General features: G+C 47.9%; 1 protein-coding gene across 3 annotated transcripts in view; it reads right to left on the bottom strand.

The window, feature by feature from the left end:
- CLUH (clustered mitochondria homolog) overlaps positions 1 to 19,888 on the bottom strand; it is a 75,662-nt gene that overhangs the window by 17,616 nt on the left and 38,158 nt on the right. For all 3 annotated transcript variants that reach the window (XM_081172845.1, XM_081172844.1, XM_081172846.1), the window contains exons 3-11: positions 16,846 to 17,017; positions 14,561 to 14,704; positions 12,696 to 12,823; positions 11,623 to 11,777; positions 10,350 to 10,475; positions 9,469 to 9,616; positions 8,085 to 8,177; positions 4,123 to 4,817; positions 1,876 to 2,117 (exon numbers count right to left, since the gene is read on the bottom strand). In XM_081172845.1, coding sequence (XP_081028971.1) covers positions 1,876 to 2,117; positions 4,123 to 4,817; positions 8,085 to 8,177; positions 9,469 to 9,616; positions 10,350 to 10,475; positions 11,623 to 11,777; positions 12,696 to 12,823; positions 14,561 to 14,704; positions 16,846 to 17,017 — 1,903 coding nt within the window. The remainder of the gene's footprint in view (positions 1 to 1,875; positions 2,118 to 4,122; positions 4,818 to 8,084; positions 8,178 to 9,468; positions 9,617 to 10,349; positions 10,476 to 11,622; positions 11,778 to 12,695; positions 12,824 to 14,560; positions 14,705 to 16,845; positions 17,018 to 19,888) is intronic.

Here is a 19,888-nt window from a genome sequence, read left to right as displayed (position 1 = left end):
TCTACCGACTGAGCGAAGCATGTAAGTCACGACCAGCATCCTTATTGGGATCGGCCTTCATGGGCCAAATTTGACAGGTGGGAGGGGCTGTGGACCTTTCAACCCCATGACATCACAAAGCAGCTGCTAAAATGAAGACTACCACCCCCCTTTCCATTTTAAGCAGAGCTTTCAAATTTCCTTATTGATTCAGGAAGGGCTTTGCATGGAATGGTGCTGACCTGAGCAGGATTTAAGCTCTGCTCAGCAGATGATGTGATTTTATCATTTGAACCACCCTGAAACCTGCGGGTATAGGGTGATATACATTACAGTGGAATCTTGGTTCTCAAACGCCTTGGTACTCAAACAGCTTGGAACCCAAACGCTGCAAACCCGGAAGTGAGTGTTCCGGTTTGCGAACTTTTTTCGGAAGCCCAACGTGCTCCGATTTGAGTGCCACACTTTTGTTTTGAATGTTACCCTGAAGTCTGTCTGTTTTTGCTATTTATTTTGCGTTTTTGTTTTTTGCGTTTCTTTTTGTTTGTTTTTGTGACTGTGTGGAACCCAGTTCAGCTACTGATTGATTGATTATACGACTGCAGTACATTTTGTTTGGATCAATGGTCTCGTTAGATAGTAAAATTCATGTTAAATTGCTGTTTTAGGGGTTGTTTTTAAAAGTCTGGAACGGATTAATCCGTTTTGCTTTACTTTCTATGGGAAAGTGCACCTTGGTTTTGGAATGCTTTGGTTTTGGAACAGACTTCCGGAACGGATTAAGTTTGGGAACCAAGGTACCACTGTATAATAAAGGAGGAGGAGGAGGAGGAGGAGAAGGGATGGCAGCTGATGAGCGCTGAGTGTGTTCTGGGTAAATGTCACATGTAGCCAATGCAAAATTTAACCCCACCCATCATATGATGTCACATGTGGGAGGGGGGAGAACAGCCTCACTGGCCAACTTGGACCCTGTAGTGGGCAAAGCTCAGCTGACAGGCTGGAGGTTCCTGACTCTCAACTGTAAAGGTGGGCGAAGTGTGACCTTCCAGGTTCAACTGGAAAAACCAAAAGCCTGCCAATTTCACGATGTCCTTATACAAATCTGTGCTGGATCTGGGAATTTTTGTGTCCAGTTCTGGTACCACTCACCTCTTCCCAAAGGACAGCCAAAATGATCCAAAGGTTGACGTACTTTCCCAAAAGGAGATGAGGGAGATTTGGCCTAGCAAGTTTTTTTTTTGGGGGGGGGGTAATGTAACTGAGAAGGGACGTGGGTGGCGCTGTGGGTTAAACCACAGAGCATAGGGCTTGCCGATCAGAAGGTTGGTGGTTCAAATCCCCGCGATGGGGTGAGCTCCCGTTGCTCGGTCCCTGCTCCTGCCAACCTAGCAGTTCGAAAGCACGCCAAAGTGCAAGTAGATAAATAGGTACCACTCCGGCGGGAAGGTAAATGGCGTTTCTGTGCGCTGCTCTTGTTCGCCAGAAGCGGCTTAGTCATGCTGGCCACATGACCCGGAAGCTTTACGCTGGCTCCCTCGGCCAATTAAGCGAGATGAGCGCCACAACCCCGGAGTCGGCCATGACTGGACCTAATGGTCAGGGGTCCCTTTACCTTTACCTAATGTAACCGAGGGAACTCACTACCATCAAATGACTTTGTACCAGCCTTTAAAAAGGCAGGCAAGCAAATGCATGGAGAAGACCTGTGCACAGCTACGAGGTCCGACGGTCAAATGGATCCTATGGGTTCAGACACAGTCTACCTCAGATCCAGCAAAAAAACCCCCATTCTTATGAATGGAAGGGCTTCTTCATGCACAGGAAGGGGGGGTCTCCCTTTTTTGGGTGTGTGTGTGGCAGCAGTGTTCCCAGCGGGAGAGAGCGCCAAGTTACCTGCTCCATCGTCCGACGCAATCGTCTCCGTGAGCTCTTTCACCTGGTCCAGCCCTGCGACGCTGTCCTCCATCTTGCCATCCTCCGAGGGGGGCTTCTCCTCGCCATCCTCCACCCCGTTCTCGGGAAAGGAGGAGGAGGAGGTGGGGCTCCCGCCGTTCTCCAGAGGGGAGGGGGTCTCTTGCTTGATCGCCTTCTGCTGCATCAGCTGCAGCGCAGCCAATTTCATGAACATGAGATACCTATCGAGGAGAGGGAGGAAGAGAGAAGGGATGAAGCAGCCCAACGCAAAAGGGGTTGCAAGAACACACATATTTCTAGCACCACCTTTTATCCAAGAAGTTTAAGGTGGGGTGCAGGGGTCTCCCCCCTCCCTCACTGTATCCTCACAACCACCCTGCAAAGTAGGCAAGGCTGAAAAGCAGCCACTGGCCCCTCCAAGGTCACCTAGTGAGCTTCATGGTCAAGTGGGAACTTGAACCCTGGTCTCCCAGGTCCGAGTCTGGCACTGTATCACAGTGGCTCCCTTGTTGCTTTGGAGCAACGGCTACACACACAGCCCTCAAAGTTTCCATCACGAGGGCTAGAAACTTGGGGTTTCTGTTTGTGATGATGTAGGATTTTGGGAACCACAGGTGAGCTGGAAAATGCTCTCGGAAACTTACAAGAAAACATTGAAAAGGTAAAGGGGCCCCTGACCATTAGGTCCAGTCGTGGCCGACTCTGGGGTTGTGGCGCTCATCTCACTTTATTGGCCGAGGGAGCCGGCGTACAGCTTCCGGGTCATGGGGCCAGCATGACTAAGCCGCTTCTGGCGAACCAGAGCAGCGCACGGAAACGCCGTTTACCTTCCCGCCAGAGTGGTACCTATTTATCTACTTGCACTTTGATGCGCTTTCGAACTGCTAGGTTGGCAGGAGCAGGGACCGAGCAATGGGAGCTCACCCCATCGCGGGGATTCGAACCGCGACCTTCTGATCGGCAAGTCCTAGGCTCTGTGGTTTAACACACAGCGCCACCCCTGTCCCAACAAAACATTATGCAGCTCTAAAACCAATGGGAGGTTGGACTGGGCATGTTTGGGCCCAAGTGTCTGCCGCTGTTAATTTTTCACGCTGCAAAAAATACCTGAAGAGATTCCCCCGCTGCTCAACTGCCGATGGACTAAAATTTGGTTTACTCAGCGGGTGGATGCTAGAAAATGAAGTATGTTCGATATGTAATATTCAAACTCAAAACTTTACTCGACAATACTGAAAGGTATCTTAACTGCACAGCCTCCCCTTCTATAATATAACACTTAAGAAAACAATTGAAGGCGCCGAATTTTTTTCCGCGCGCAATCCTGTGTCTGCTCCACAGACGATTTCAGCAGACACCTCGTATCATAAGCACGGCAGTTAATGCGTTTCCGAGCACAATTCAAAGTGTTGGTGCTGAGCTTTAAAGCCCTAAACGGCCTCGGCCCAGTATACCTGAAGGAGCGTCTCCACCCCCACCATTCGGGCCGGACACTGAGGTCCAGCACCGAAGGCCTTCTGGTGGTTCCCTCACTGCGAGATATCAAGTTACAGGCCTTCTTGGTAGTGGCACCTGCCCTGTGGAGTACCCTCCAACTATATGCCAAGGAGATAAACACACAACTTTCCAAAGACATTTGAAGGCAGCCCTGCATTGGGAAGTTTTAACGTTTGACGTTTGCTGCGCTTTTATTATGTTGGAAGCTGCCCAGAGTGGCTGGGGCAAACCAGTCAGATGAGTGGGGTATACGTAGTAGTAGTAATAATAATAATAATACTACCTCAGGGCTCCCACTCTCCTCTAGCTTACACCCCTCCCCAGCCTGCTCCAGATCAAACTCAATTGCTTTTCCCTGCCTGAACTCTCATAGCCCTTGCATGGTTGAAATGCAACTTATTGCACTAAGCCAAAAATCAACACCATTGCTCCGCCCACCTCTGCCTCTGGCCCCGCCCCTATTGACATGTGGCCCCTGGAAGGTTGCCCAAGAAGGAACGCGGCACTTGGGCCAATGAGGTCATTTACTACACCCCCCCGGACAGAAACCTAGTGCAGCGATGCAAAAAGCCTCAATAGCTTAGTTGGTGAGAGCGTGGCGCTGATCACACCAAGGTTGCAGGTTCGAGCCCTGCTTTGCCGGGGGGAGGGGGGTTGGACTAGATGATCCTCAGGATCCCTTCCCACTCCATGAATTCTCTATAAATTCTGGGCGGTGGCGAGGGTTACCTGTGCTCGACGAAGGCGTCCACCAGCTCTTGCCGCAGGCAGCAGAGCTTGTGGCGGTGCTGTTTGGGGAAGCCCATTTTCTGGCATTCCTCGGGCATCTCCTCCCCGTCGACGGGCAGGAAGTTCAGGTCGGGAGGGAAGGTGCGGAGCAGGTCGAGGATGTAGTGGCGCCCGTCGTTGCCGATGATCCCCTTGCACTCCACGGACGAGCAGAGCTCCACCTCCTCGCCCTTGTCGTTCAGGACCGCGTGCTTCTGGATCTTCAGGGGCCGGCTGGTCTTCTCCAGCAGCTCCAGGTACTTGGGGTGAGAGACCACCGTCTTGCCAAAGTCGATGGAGCCGTAGATGACGCTCTGCTCCTGCTCCCGCTCCAGGATGCCGGGGATGATGGACTGGGCTGTCACCCGGTAGCCCCGGTAGTCCACCACCACCGTGCCCAGGGTGTAGAGCCCTTCCACGTCCACCGCATTGTACGTCCGGACCCCGTTGAGGTCGTTGGTGGGGGCCACGTAGGCGGCCACGTCCCCGCCAAAGTCTTTGTAGTGGTCGCGGACGTCGAAGCCCAGGCTGAAGAAGATGTTGTTCCAGATGAACATCTGCATCTTGGTCTCCTCGCTGGGGTTGATGGCCATCACGTTGCCGTCAATGACCGCCATCGCGCCTCTCGTCGCCGCGGCAGTGAAGTCGCTGTGGACCTGTGAGGCAGAGAGGCAAAGTCATGGGAGATGGTCGGCCGCAAGGAGAGACGGCGCTCGCCGACCTCAGAGCAGAAGAGGACAGGAGCGAGGCATCAGTAAATATAATGTTAATATAATTATTTTCTATTTTTCATTGGGGGGTTTTAATACCTTACATTGTTTTTAACTACATTTAATAGTATGCTTTAAGTATTGCATTGTGTTTTATGTGCTCCGTTTTCTTCTTGTCTTCTCTACTGGTAATTGACCAAAATTAATATATATACAGCTATATCTTCATTCTAATCTAGTCATTACATACATATACATATGGTTTTATTTGTAGATGTGTATGTGTTTTTTCTTTTTCTTTTTTGTGTTTTGTCTTTCTTGTTTGTATAGTTTTATTTTGGATTCAACGTTTGTAATTTTTGTTGTAATTTTGCACTGAAAATAAAATTTAAATAATATTTAAATAATAATAAAATTAATATACATATACAGCTACAGCTGTACCTTGGATCCCAAACGCCCAAAACTCAGATATTTTGGCTTCCAAACACCGCAAACCAGGAAGTGATTGTTCTGGTTTGCAAACGTTCTTTTGGAATGCGAATGTCCAAGCTTCCTGCAGCCAATCAGAAGCTGAGATTTGGTTTTCGAACGTTTTGGAAGTTGAACGGCCTTCTGGAACGGGTTCCATTCGACTTCCAAGATATGGCTGTACATTAGTAAATCCTAACAGAATCCGCACAGGAGGGTCAGGCCTGATGAGCACAGGAACTCATCTCCGGCAGGCCTTGCCTTACGAAGCAGTTGCTGAGACTGAAGGTCCTCACAGCTGCCTAAGTCTCCTCCTCTCTCTGGTCTTCCCCATGCAATCTGAGACTGCGCCTGCATGAAGCTAACTTCTCCTCCGCCCTCTTCATGCCTCTCGTGGTCCTGGGAGACCAGGAGGGAGAGGTGGGAGGGGAGCTCGTTGCAGTAGGAGGAGGCGACACCCTAACTTCTTCACCAGCCTGACTCATCTCCGACTCTTGACCTCCCTCCTCTCCTGCTTCCGGACTTCTGGAGCCGTTGTCCCACCACCAATCCCCTGGGCTCTGAGCCTTCTCCCCCTGCGAGTTCCCCAGCTAGTTCCTCCCACCATTCCTCTGCGTCCAACTAGTCCATGACATCAGACCTGTTTGGAAAGCACCTCAATGGCATAAATTAAACAGACACCACTCAAAACACACAATAAATATTGAAAAATACCAAATAAGCTGCAGCCAATGCTAGTCCTACTCAGAGCAGGTTTGCTGAAAAGAATTTAGTTATTTTATTTATATCCCACTTCTCTCCCAGTGCAGAACCCAAAGTGGCTCAGAGCATAAATTACAACGTATACAAGAGCATACACACACACACACACACACACACACACACACACACATTAAAGCGAATAAGCAGCCGACTTAAAAACAGCACAGGAAAACCCTTAAAATCATTTAGAAGTGCACACACGCAAACACACACGATAGCATCCACCCTCAGAAGATCCTGCCACAGCAGCCAGCTGGTGGCCAAATGTCTGCTGGAACGAAAATGCATTTGCCTGCTGGTGAAAGGAAAGCAAGGAGAGGGACCAGCCTGGTCTCCTGCAGAAAGGAGTTCCAACTATCTGAGAGCAGCCACCAAGAAGGCCTTTTCTTGTGAAGGTGGCAGGACTGAGGAAAGGGCCTGCCCAGAAGATCTCCAAACCCAGGCAGGCTTAGACTTGGGTCCTTCAGAGAGCCAAGGCCCAAGATCCATAGGGCTTTGTAGGTCCTAAATAAGCATAAAAGGGATGTGGGTGGCGCTGTGGTCTAAACCACTGAGCCTCTTGGGCTTGCTGATCAGAAGGTTGGCGATTTGAATCCCCACAACAGGGTGAGCTCCTGTTGCTCTGTCCCAGCTCCTGCCAACCTAGCAGTTTGAAAGCACACCAGCACAAGTAGATAAATAGGTACTGCTGCGGAGGGAATGTAAGTGGTGTTTCCGTGCGCTCTGGTTTCTGTCACAGTGTTCCATTGTGCCAGAAGTGGTTTAGTCATGCTGGCCACAGGACCCAGAAATATGTCTGCGGACAAACGCCAGCTGCCTTGGCCTGAAAGTGAGATGAGCACAACCCCATAGTTGCTTCTGACTGGACTTAACTGTCCAGGGGTCCTTTACCTTTTACCTTTCAATAAGCATAATCCAGGCATGGGAATGCGTTGCCAGCCTGCTCTGTTATCACTCTCGTTCTCAGCAGCAGGCAGGATTATTCCTGGCTGAACTTTCTTTATAAATAAGTCAGTAGAAACGGAGGCCTTGGATGCACTGAGTGGAAGACTAAGAGTCATGCGGGTGGCAAGAGGGAGAGAGAACCCCACAGTGCTTTGTTTCCTTTGGGTTGTTAGTTTGCCAATGTTCATACTGCTTTGTGCTGAAACACTTTGTGAATTTCATGACTTTTCTTGTGGTTGTGCCGTTTTGCCTATTTTTAAAAAACTTGTTTTGTTAAGTGTTTTACTGATGATTTTTAATTTGTTCCAACTGATTACTTGCTGGTTAATTTACATGATTTATGTTGAATTTGGGACGCGGGTGGCGCTGTGGGTTAAACCACAGAGCCTAGGACTTGCCGATCAGAAGGTCGGCAGTTCCATTGCTCAGTCCCTGTTCCTGCCAACCTAGCAGTTCGAAAGCACGTCAAAGTGCAAGTAGATAAATAGGTACCACTCCGGCGGGAAGGTAAACGGCGTTTCCGTGCGCTGCTCTGGTTCGCCAGAAGCAGCTTAGTCATGCTGGCCACATGTACGCTGTATGCCTGCTCCCTCGGCCAATAAAGCGAGATGAGCGCCGCAACCCCAGAGTCAGCCACGACTGGACCTAATGGTCAGGGGTCTCTTTACCTTTACCTATTGTGCTATTGTCATTTATTGTATGTAAGCCGCTTTGTGGTTTGTGTGAGTAAAAAGTGGCGTAGAAACAGAATGAATGAATGAGTGAAATTATGTTTTGAGGAGGTTTGTAGCTGTGCTGTGTGTCTTCCCCAACACACCACCTGGGCAACTCTGAACAATTCCTTATCAGTTTAATTTGTTACCCACCCATCCGTCCTTCACTCATACATCACAGGGCACCCTGTTCCAAACTCCCTTTTCCAGTTACTGAGCAGCAAACTGAAAACTGAAGCTGTGCTCATGGCTTGGCTGCATAATGAGGACTAGAACCTTGCTAGTCCTCTCTGGGCTGCCTCTCTGCAGGGCTCGAGGTTACCTTAAAGATTGCGCGTTCCCTCAGCAGCCTCTCTGGCAGATTTTTGCGTGGCAGTTCCCTGGTTGTTTGCAACTCTTCGTTCCAATCTCTGGTCTGAAAGGAAGGTTGGGGAAGAAGAGATAACAGGCATCACATGAAATCACAATTTTAGCCTGGGAAAGAGAGAGAGATGCAAAAATTGCAAGGATGTTGCCCTCTCTAGATCAGATGAAAAGGGGATTAAGAGGCCCCATATATCTTTGTCCAGCAACTGCACTGCTGCCAAGCACCACCACATGCCCCAAAGAGGTGCTCAGTATGTACTAGAAATTGGGCTTTTAGTGATGCAGCTTCAGACCCCTGGAAACAGTTACCAGCTCAAGTTAGGCAAGGGTGTCTGGTGCCTTGCTATTTAGGTGGCTACTGAACAAATTTTTGTTTAAGAAGGCTTTTCCTGAAGTGTGACCCAGGCACTTAATGGAGTATTAACTGCACGGTTGCAGAAACTGTTGTATTGCTTTTAGTTTATTAATTTGGTAATCTTTTGAATTTTATCTTATTATGCACTGCTTTGGTAGTTATTGGCTGTGAAGAGATTTATAATATGGAAAATTAATAAATAATAATAATAATAGATGCACACAGGACCAGTTAAGATTTCATTATCTTAACTTTATGTTTCCTCTGCCCTCAAGAGGACTAGAAATGGATGCTGAAGGGAAACATTCCCCCCGCCCCGCCCCCAGGCATGGCAAGTGTGTGCTAGATATCAAAAAGTAAAAATCTGAAGTTTTTCTCCTTTCCTTTTCTTTAATTGTTATGTTAAAAAAAGCTTGATATTTCTTCTTTGTTCTTTCAAGGCTTAATTTTTTTAAAAGAAGACAGCCAAGGGTGGTATAATGGTTAACGTGTCAAATTATTATTATTATTATCATTATTATTATTCATTAAATTTATATACCGCCCTTCATCAAAAGATCTCAGTGCAGTTGACAGAATAAAATACAAAATAAAACACAGGTAAATAATTAAACCAAAACAGTAACACCCCCTTCTCACAGAAGAATTTAAAAAGCTGTAAGGTATGAATAAGGCCTGGTTGAAGAGGAACATTTCCGCCTGGCACCTAAAAATATATAATTTTAGGCACCAGGCGAACCTTCCTGGGGAGAGCATTCCAGAAACGGGGAGCCACTACAGAGAAGGCCCCGTTCTTGTGTAGCCGCCCTCCAGGCCTTTCGATGAGGCGGCACACAAAGAAGGGCCTCAGATGATGATCTCGGGGTCTGGGTCATTTCATAGGGGGAGAGGTGGTCCTTGAGGAACGCACAGACTGCAGAAAGACCCCAAGGGCAAGTTTCAGCCGAGAGCCAAGGCGAAGAGCAGCCCCCCAAGCCAACTCTACCTGTCCTGGGATGTGCTCTTCGTAACCCAGCCTTGAGGTGTAAGCATCTTCCGCCCTCACGCAGTCCATGGCATGCTCAGCCAGAGGGGCCGTCCAGCTGTAGACTTGGAAAGGGGTAGATATCCTCTCCAGCGGGTGTCTCTGGACCCTGGAGGGTTGGAGTCAAACAATGCACAGAAGTTGTCGCACTCCATTCTCCTGCAAAACTCCCCCATCTTTTCGCCACCCCGCTAAAGACCACGAGACCGATCAAACTCAAATGAAGAGTCTTAGGAGCCAAGCTTTGGAGCAAAGGCCATCTTCTCTTCTTTCCAGCCAAGCGTCTTCATCTAAACTGCTCCCTCTCCTGTTTTCTGATTTAAGTCACTGCTTTCCGTACTTTGCCTGGCTTTAACTGCCTTTAACACATCTCTCGTCGTTTGATGCGATGGGGGTAGAAAACCAGAAACCCTCCCTGTACTTTTACTACACCTTATCTGCCCGTTTATAAGGGACACGGGTGGTGCTGTGGGTTAAACCACAGAGCCTGGGACTTGCCAATCAAAAGGTCGGCAGTTTGAATCCCTGCGACGGGGTGAGCTCCCGTTGCTCGGTCCCTGCTCCTGCCAACCTAGCGGTTCAAAAGCACGTTGAAGTGCAAGGAGAAAAATAGGTACCGCTTCGGCGGGAAGGTAAACGGCGTTTCCGTGTGCTGCTCTGGTTCGCCAGAAGCAGCTTAGTCATGCTGGCCACATGACCCAGAAGCTGTACGCCGGCTCCCTCAGCCAATAGAGCGAGATGAGCGCCGCAACCCCAGAGTTGGCCACAACTGAACCAAGTTGGGGATAAAGTTTGTTCTAAGGCAAGAGCTTGGGGTGGGGAGAGAGAGAGAGGAAGGTTACCGTTTCTTCTGCAGAGAAGCGAAGTTTCTTTTGAAGGCTGGGCTGATCTGGTTCAGAAGCTCGACCAGGGAATGGCTGAGGAAACTGGGGTTGGCAGGCTTAGGGCTGAAGTTGTAGGCCGTGGACCTGAAAAGAGAAGCCACCAGCAGCATATTTTGGTCAAAGAACATCGCAAGGAACAGCCTTTCAAATAATCCACAATTTCCCCCCGTCTGTGATAAAGTTTTCTTTCCTCTTGGTTCCTTTATTGCTCCCGTATGTTTTGCGATTTCGGCATCAGCCGTTAGTTTAGTCTGCCGCCACTACCTTGGTTGGTACTGAAAATCTTCTTTCCGTTTCTGAGCATAAATAATCCTGGCTGCAGTCGTGGCATAACTAACTCCTGGTTTTATATGTAACCTTATATGTTTTACAAATAGATACCGTATTTTTCGCTCTGTTAGACGCACCGGATGATAAGACGCACCTAGTTTTTAGGGGAGGAAAACAAGAAAGGAACGCAAAGCATCCTGGGCTAAGAGGGAGCGCTCCTCCATCTTCACTCAGGAGGCTTTGCGGGGACACCCCTGAAGCCAGGAGAGCAAGCGGGATCGGTGCGTACCGACCCCTCTTGCTCTCCTGGCTTCAGCGAAGCAAGCCTACTGGCTTTCCTCCCGCAAGGGCCGCACGCTCTTTAAAGGGAGCGCAGCTCTTGGGGGCTTTTCTGGGAGGTGGGGGAAAGGGACAGAGCTGCCCTCTCTCTCCCTTCCCCCACCTCCTGCAAAAGCCAGAGATAGCACCGCGAAGCCTCTGCAGGGCACGGGGATGAAGGCTCCCCTGCAGAGGCTTCACGCGGCTAAGCCAGAAGCTAGAACAGCCAGCGGGATCACAGCGCAGCGATCCCGCTGGCTGTCCTGGCTTCTTTTTTAGCCGTGTGCAGCCTCCAAGCAAGGGGAGCCTTCATCCCCTGCCTGGGAGAGGCTGCGCGCGGCTAAGGCTCCCCCAAGAGTCACGCTCCCTTTAAAGAGTGTGTGCGCGGCTCTTGGGGGCTTTTCCCTGAGGAGGGAGAAGGGCAGCCCTTCTCAGGGAAAAGCCCCCAAGAGCGGCACACACGCTCCACACGGCTCTTTAAAGGGAGCGCTGTCAGAGCCTCCCGCCTGCATTCGCTCCATAAGACGCACACACACATTTCCCCTTACTTTTTAGGACAGGAAATGTGTGTTTTATAGAGTGAAAAATACGGTAAATGGGTTTTTTTGTTTTTGTTTTTAATCAAGCCCGCCCAGCCACTTACTGATTGAGGTAAAAGCCACGGGTGGAGGCCGTGATGCTCACATGGCGATCTTCCATCGTGATGACATACAGGTACATGAGGTCTCCGTGCATCTTGCGGTTGCCGGGAGGAGGATTCCAGCCACTCATGGTCAATACTTTTAGGCACTGTAGAGGCTTTGGGGGGAGGGGGGAGAGGGATGGAGTGGGAAAAGAAAGAGGTCTGTGCATGTGGAAAGCTAGCTTCTCAGGGAGCAGGTAACCCTAGAACATCTGTCTCCCAGCACACTAGTTTTGAATTACAGTGGTACCTCGTTTTGAGTCTGACTCATCGAGCGTCCGTGACAAACCCGGAAGTACTGCAACAGGTTACTTCTGGGTTTGATGCTCGCACATGCGCAGAAGCGCTAAATCATACTTCGCGCATGCGCAGAGCGGCACTTTGTCGTGCGTCCTTTCCGTCTAGCATCTGGGGTTCCGGAACAGATCCCGGTCGCAAAACAAGGTACGACTGTACTGTTATATACACTAGTGGCCAAAATTGTGGAAACCTTTTGGGGAAAAGTCTTATTTCTGAGATCTGATGGCTCATGACACCACTTCTTTTGGGAGTAATACCATAAAATTATGTATCAATGGAAAGGTAATTAAATGAAGAATCTAATGCCACGAAGTTTGTTCAATTATCTGTATTCTATCAAAGGTTATAGCCAAATAACCAGAAAAATGAAGCACAATTGCTCAGGTTGATATGCAGCAGCTTTCCTTGATTTGAATGTAGCCAATGAGCATGAGTGTGTTGAGAGCCAATCAGGTGCCATTGGCAATGATTCAATCGGGGGTTGGACTAGATGACTCTCAGGGTCCCCTTCCTATGAGACACTGAAACGGGCCACAACTCCCCAGGGTTTCAAGCCAGGGAGTCCTTCTAGCTGGGGACAGAAACTGGGACCAAGCAGATGCTCTGCCCCCGAGCTATGATCATCTGGGGGGGGGCATGAGGGGGCAGGCAGGTGGATGCCCTGCCATTGGGAAGGCGCTGGCCCAGGTGGGGGAAGCCTGGTGCTTCTCCCTGCTCAGTTCTTAGGTCTCTACCTTCCAGTCTCTGTTCTGAGGCTGAAGGGGGCAGAGGGGGCGCTCTTTACTCCCAGGCAGGATATGTTCAGGAGGGGTACAGTCGATCTGCTCCAATTCTGCGCCCTTCTTCTTCCTCTTGCCACTGTCTGGAACAAAGCACAGGGGAACGGGAGAGCAGTCAGCACAATCAAGAGGCAACCTTTGTAGGGGAGAAGCAAAATCATCACCTTTTTTGCATTGGGGCTGGGTGTGGGAAGAAAAGACCATGAGGTGTAGAGCAGGCATAGGCAAACTCAGCCCTCCAGAGTCTAGCAGCATCCTAAGGTTACCAATTCTCAGTCCTTGTTCCGGAACTTGAGTTACGCCCCTTCAGATGACAGGTGAGAGCTCACATGCCAGAATGCGCTTCCTTAAGAAACAAAAGCTTCCCTAATATATTTGTTGCAGTCAAACCAACAATTTATGCTTTGCCAGATAGGCACCTGAAGGGGAAGGGGCTGAGGCTCACAGAGCTTTCCTGTAAACTTGCTAGAGGGAACTCCATGAGGTCACTCCCCTTTGTTTCTCAACAGGAAGAGCATGCTAACTATAGATGCTCCTCCCTGTCTGGGCACGAACACTTTCCAACTACCGTATTTTTCGCTCTATAAGACGCACATTTTCCCCTCCAAAAATTAAGGGGTAATGTTTGTGCATCTTATGGAGCGAATGCAGGCTCCTTGGCTTCAGCGATAGCAACGTGAAGCCTCCGGAGGGCAGTGGGAGCCAGCGTGGTGTAGTGGTTAAGAGCGGTGGACTCGTAATCTGGTGAACCAGGTTCGCTTCTCTGCTCCTCCACATGCAGCTGCTGGGTGACCTTGGGCTAGTCACACTTCTCTGAAGTCTCTCAGCCCCACTCACCTCACAGAGTGTTTGTTGTGGGGGAGGAAGGTAAAGGAGATTGTTAGCTGCTTTGAGACTCCTTAGGGTAGTGATAAAGCGGGATATCAAATCCAAACTCTTCTTCTTCTTCTTCCTGCTGCGCTCCGGAGGCTTCGGGTTGCCTTCACTGAAGGCGAAGGCAATGTGGGAGAGGGAGCGCTGCGCAGCGCCCCTTCAGCGAAGCGGAAGGAGAAATGGAAGGGGCTCAGTTTCTCCTGCCGCTTCGCTGAAGGGGCACTGCGCAGAGAGGGGGAGAATTTTTTTTTCTTGTTTCCCCCCTCTAAAACAAGGTGCGTCCTATGGTCAGGTGCGCCCTACACAGCGAAAAATACGGTATGTCTGCAATGTGAGAACACCTGTAACTCTGAGCTCCAGCTCAGACTCCATTTTTAAGCTAGACTTCTGTATGTCTTAGTAAATCCATTACACACTTTAAGCCTGCCTGCACCAAGTTGCTGTATCTTGATAGTCCTCAAGACCTATACGGAGTAAATGTTATATTTTAAGGGGGGGGGGGGAATAATACCAGGAAAATCCAGTCTGCCCTAAAACATCCAGGATTACCAATATACTTAAAAGCTAAAACTAGCCTATCCAAACTTGCCTTTAAGCTGCAAAGGGATGGAACTCTGCTGAACTCACTAAAGTGTGGAAGTAAGCATAATATCTAATAAATGCATATTCTCCTAGCATCTAATCAAATCCCAACACATTCCCCCCTTGGTCCAAGACAGGGTTTCTCAATTGTGGGTCTCCTGCTGTTTTTTGGACTACAAATCCCATCATCCCTAGCTAGCAGGACCGGTGGTCAGGGATGATGGGACTTGTAGTCCAAAAACAGCTGGAGACCCACGATCGAGAAACCCTGACCTTGCTTAACAGGCCATGGGAGCACAAAGCAAAGCATTGCCTCCCAAAACAGAAGCAACAGGGAAACCACGACCTCTCTTTCTCTCGCGTACCTCCAAGGTCCCCTTCGGTGAAGACGGTGAGGAACGACAGGGAGTTGCAGTCGACGCCGTTGAAAGCGTCCGAGGGGTCGAGGCTCTTCAGGAGGTCTCGGATGTGGCGGACGTGTATTCTAGCTTCTCGGACTGTGTAGGGTTCTGGGAAGGTTTGGGGGTTGCAAGGAGAGAAGGAGAAGGGTTGAAAAAGAAAAAAGGATTGAGGAGCATGCTGGGTTTCATACGGAGTCCTGTGTCCAGTTCTTCACTTTCTGAAGAACCGGAGGGATGCTTGGCTGACCCGGTGAGCTTGATGGCAACATGGGGGTCGTGAAGGCAGGTTTCTACAGCCCTAATCCAGCAATGTTAAACTCAAGCCGCCCCCCCCCACCTCCAAATGATGTTCTGTTCCAGCCCTCATGAGCCCCAGTCAGAAGAACCAATGGCCATGGGTTTCTTACTTACGGCTGGAACTTTTGCTGGTTGAATGGTGTTGGGTAGGACCCGGGTTCAAGACCTCCCCCAGTCTTCAAGCTAACTTGGGTGACCTTGGGGGCCCGTGACTGTCTCTAACCATTCTGTCCTAGGTATGCACTTAGGAGAAAAATATTATGTTTGAAAAGAGGCTTTTAAGTAGGCTTCCTTTTTAGGATTTCTCCTCTGTGGGCAGCGACTTCACTGCTAATCCTGGCTCCTTTTCCATGAATAAGTACTCCACAGATGGGCCAAGGGAGGTACAAGGCAGCGCTTGAAGGAACCGTCTTTATATCAGGGGTGGGCAACTATGAGACTCTGGGCCAAATCTGGCCCATAGTGTATTCATTCCTTGGCTATCTCTGCTGCTTTTCCACATTTCTCCCTGCCCAGCGTAGTAGCCAAGGCCAAGTTGCCTAAGGAGGAACAGCTCAGTGTGTGCAAATGGCTGGATCAAGGTCTGTTGCATGGCTGCGCAGTGCTTAGCTTTTTTAATATATATATATATATATATATATATATATATATATATATATATATATATATATATATATATATATATTTCAGTTTAAAGATATTTTAACAATACAAATCCAACGTTACAATTAACAGGAATAGTTCGACTTCCTCCCTTTTGAGGTTCCCTTATATTATTTTAATTACCGACACTGCATTTTCTTCATTATTCCAGTTATTAGTTCATCCTTGATTTCTCCTTGAATTTCATTCTGTTTGGTTTTAGTTAACTCTGCTAATTAACTTATATATGTGTGCAATAACCTTTTGAAGAATCCACAGTTTCCCCCCAATCTCTGTGCAATGCTTAGCGGCTAGCAGCTTAGCTTTCTTTCCTCCAGATAAAGTGAGCTGGACCTTACAACTGATGAAACCTTATTGGGCACTATTAGGTCCGTGAAAACAAGCTCGTATTTGGGCATGTGGGTGTGTAAATGGGTGCGGGAGAGTGGTGCATGAATTGAGAGAGAGTAGGGATGAAGAGGCAAACCTAGACAGCATCTTAAAAAGCAGAGACACAATCTTGCCAACAAAGGTCCGTATAGTTAAAGCTATGGTTTTCCCAGTAGTGATGTATGGAAGTGAGAGCTGGACCATAAAGAAGGCTGATCGCTGAAGAATTGATGCTTTTGAATTATGCTGCTGGAGGAGACTCTTGAGAGTCCCATGGACTGCAAGAAGATCAAACCTATCCATTCTGAAGGAAATCAGCCCTGAGTGCTCACTGGAAGGACAGATCCTGAAGCTGAGGCTCCAAGACTTTGGCCACCTCATGAGAAGAGAAGACTCCCAGTAAAAGACCCTGATGTTGGGAAAGATGGAGGGCACAAGGAGAAGGGGATGACAGAGAATGAGATGGTTGGACAGTGTTCTCGAAGCTACCAGCATGAGTTTGACCAAACTGCGGGAGGCAGTGGAAGACAGGAGTGCCTGGCGTGCTCTGGTCCATGGGGTCACGAAGAGTCAGACACGACTAAACAACTAAACAACAAGAACAAGGGATGGAGAGACTCTGGGTATGTTGTAAGCCACTCTGGGATCTTTGAATGAAGGGTGGAATACAAATTTGATTTAAATAATAATAATAATAATAATAATAATAATAATAATAATAATAATAATAATAATAATAGCCTCATGTTGTGAGGATACTAATGGAGGGGCCCAATGGCAACAGCATCAGTTGCTGTGAGTCTTATTCCAACAGCATCTAGGGTACCACAGTCTCCCTACCTGGAATTTATAGGTAGCCTCCTGTTTTAAGAACTTTCCTGCCACGCATCGGAGGCTGCAAATGTTCTCCCAAGTTTTACCTTCAACTACTTTTAACACGGAGCCTTCTTGCAACCCTTCAATGGTTTTCAGCTCGGCAAAGTTGTCCAGGACGTTGCCGTCCAGCTGCAGGGAGAAGCACGTTCGGTGACAGGTGTCCTCGCGGTCCATCAGCACCTGGTGGATTTCCTGGACCATCTCTTGGGGGGATACCTTGAAAGAGAAGCCAGGACACAGAGGTTACATATACTTATTTTTTTTATAAAGGGAAGAACGGTATCAACTCAAACCGGCTTACAAAAAAAGGTTCATCGCACATGAAACAAAAACGACAAACTTATTAAGGTGCACAAACTTATTAAGGTGTTTTGTACAAAACAAAAATGGGCTTTTAGTGTCACAGTTCCAGCCCTCTGGAATCAGCTCCCAGTTGAAATTAGGTAGGCGTTGAGTGTCAGGACGTTTAGGCATCTACTGAAGACTTTTTTTTTTTTTTGCTTAAGGAGGTTTTCCCTGGAGGGGAAGGTCATTTATAAAATATTTAAAAAGTTAAAAAGGGAAGAAGAGTTTTGTTCTCCTTCATTAGAGAACCCCACAGCTTTTGAACTAGCAGTGAGAAGACCCTGTCTCATTTCCCCCTCTTGCCCAGCACTGCTTGTTCTCACTGCCAAGGGGCCTTCAGGCAGACACCTGCTCCCATCACCTAGTCCCTGAAGGTTTTTGTTTTGGTCCTGGAGGTGTCAGAGAACCTGGGACCTTCTGCATGCAAAGCACGGGCTCTAAACACTGAGACAGGGGGTTGCTCCAGACATCCCTTTACAGTGCATTCTGGATGGTTTGTGCTTATGGTCGCATCCAGGTAGTTATGCATGGATCTGCTACCCATACCACTCTGTACCTGCAAACGTTTTGGTACAGGCACACCGCCTTGCTCCCATTTGGTACATACCCCAGAGCTTTGTTTTGTTTTCTGGTTCCCACTTTTCTTGCACCACAGCACCCAAGTGCCCCTCTGTAAAACTGGGAAAGCACTGCAGAACCACTAACAAACTAGAATGATATGTGGATAGCCCAGTATAAACCCACCACCAATTATTGCACTACTGTTGCATCAATGGCATGTTGCAAAATCCACCTACGCACACACACAAAAACCACCACCAGTCCATGGGTAGGCAAACTAAGGCCTGGGGGCTGGATCTGGCCCAATCACCTTCTAAATCTGGCCCGCAAGTGGTCCGGGATTCAGCGTATTTTTACATGAGTAGAATGTGTCCTTTTATTTAAAATGCATCTCTGGGTTATTTGTGGGGCTTGCCTGATATTTTAACATGAGTAGAATGTGTCTTTTTATTTAAAATGCATCTCTGGGTTATTTGTGGGGCATAGGAATTAGTTTATTTCCCCCCCTCTAAAATATAGTCTGGCCCCCCACTGAAAAAGTTTGCTGACCCCTGCACCAGTCCATAGCAACCCCACAGTCTCCCCCCCCCCAATGGCAGGGGGTCCTTATACTGCCTTCCTACTTTATGTTCCTGAATGCAGAGTTTCACCCCAGTTTTCTGGGTTTCCAGGGCCCATCACTACTGGGAACAAAAAAAGACTGCATACAACGAAACAGTTTGCCTGCCCCGCAGCCTGCTTTTTACACGTTTTGGCTGCGTGTGCCAGGAGGCTGTGTATCAAGCCCTCTGCACGTTCCCCAGGGATGCTGGAACGGACTCTTCCTCTTATCACCACCACCACCAAAAAATAGAAATAAAAATAGAATCCTGCTAGGAATTGCCTGATAAATGCTATCACCGGACAAAGGCCACCCAGACTGATCAGCTTAAGCTCCTAGATTGGAGGTGGTTTATAGTAAGCTGCTGCTGCTGCTGCTACAGAAGCAGGACACTGGCTAATCTAAGCTTATTTTGGAACCAGCAGAAGCAGCACTTTGAAGAGAAAAGCAATTCCTCCCTCTGCCCCGTGTGTGCCTCAGTTTCCCTTGCAAAGGCTGCTTCACTGACATTCTCCTCCCTGCCCACAAGGGCAGCCTGGGAAGAGAGAAAAGAAGCTCAGTGACATTTTTTTTTAAAAAAGTAATTTTATAAGTTATGTGCCCTTGTTTCTCAATTTGATCCTTTCACGTGGTTTTGTATGTTTTGTGGTATTTAATGCATTGCGACTTGCCGTTAATCCTAAAGAATTGCTAAACTATAAATCGAGAGAATTAACTATTATTTGCCGATATTTAATTTTACTTTACTATTATATTCCAATGGATTATGGAATATTGCTTTATTTGATTTAAGTTATTCTTATTTTAAAGTTATTGTGACTTTTTGTATTAGATCAGATTGTCAATATTAACGTTTGATTTTTTTTAAATTATGTTTTATGTGTGTTGGAAGCTGCCCAGAGTGGCTGGAGCAACCCAGCCAGCTGGGCATGGTATAAATAAAACAACAACAACAACTATTATTATTATTGTTATTATTATTATTAGGTGTGTTTATGCAGTTACTATCAGCAGTGCATGGATCTTAAACCTATAAGTTCACATGAGCCTTCCAGATGTCCAAATAGGTATCCACACAAAATTGACGCATATATTATTATTATTATTATTATTATTATTATTATTAGCACCACCACCACAACCGCTACTACAATTTAATACCCATTCTTCATTCTGAATATGAAATATGTTCAAATTGAGCCAGGGCAGTACTTTCCTTAGTCTACTGCATAATAGATGGATGCAGCCAACCTGAGATGCTTTAAGCTGAGTTTCATTGAATCTGGAACTGCAGAGTTGGGAGGGACCCTGAGGATCATCTAGTCCAGTGTTTCCCAACCTTTTTTGGGCAAAGGCACACTTGTTTCATGAAAAAAATCTCGAGGCACACCACCATGCCAGATGGGGAAAGGTCACTTTTTACTTATGTAAAAAAAAATAAAAAAATTGTAACAGCATAGAAGGTAATGGTTAGGCTAGCATCCCTCTTCCAAATATGCTAGGTTTTTATTTGCAGGGACTGTTCTACATGGGAAAGCATTCAGCACTGTCATTCTCCCATCTGCCATCTGAATTGGTAC

The sequence above is a fragment of the Podarcis bocagei genome (genome assembly GCF_964188305.1).
Source record: "Podarcis bocagei genome assembly, chromosome: 15".
Lineage (NCBI taxonomy): Eukaryota > Metazoa > Chordata > Lepidosauria > Squamata > Lacertidae > Podarcis > Podarcis bocagei.
Note: the sequence above shows the minus strand (reverse complement) of the source record. Positions and strands in the feature narration are given on the sequence as shown.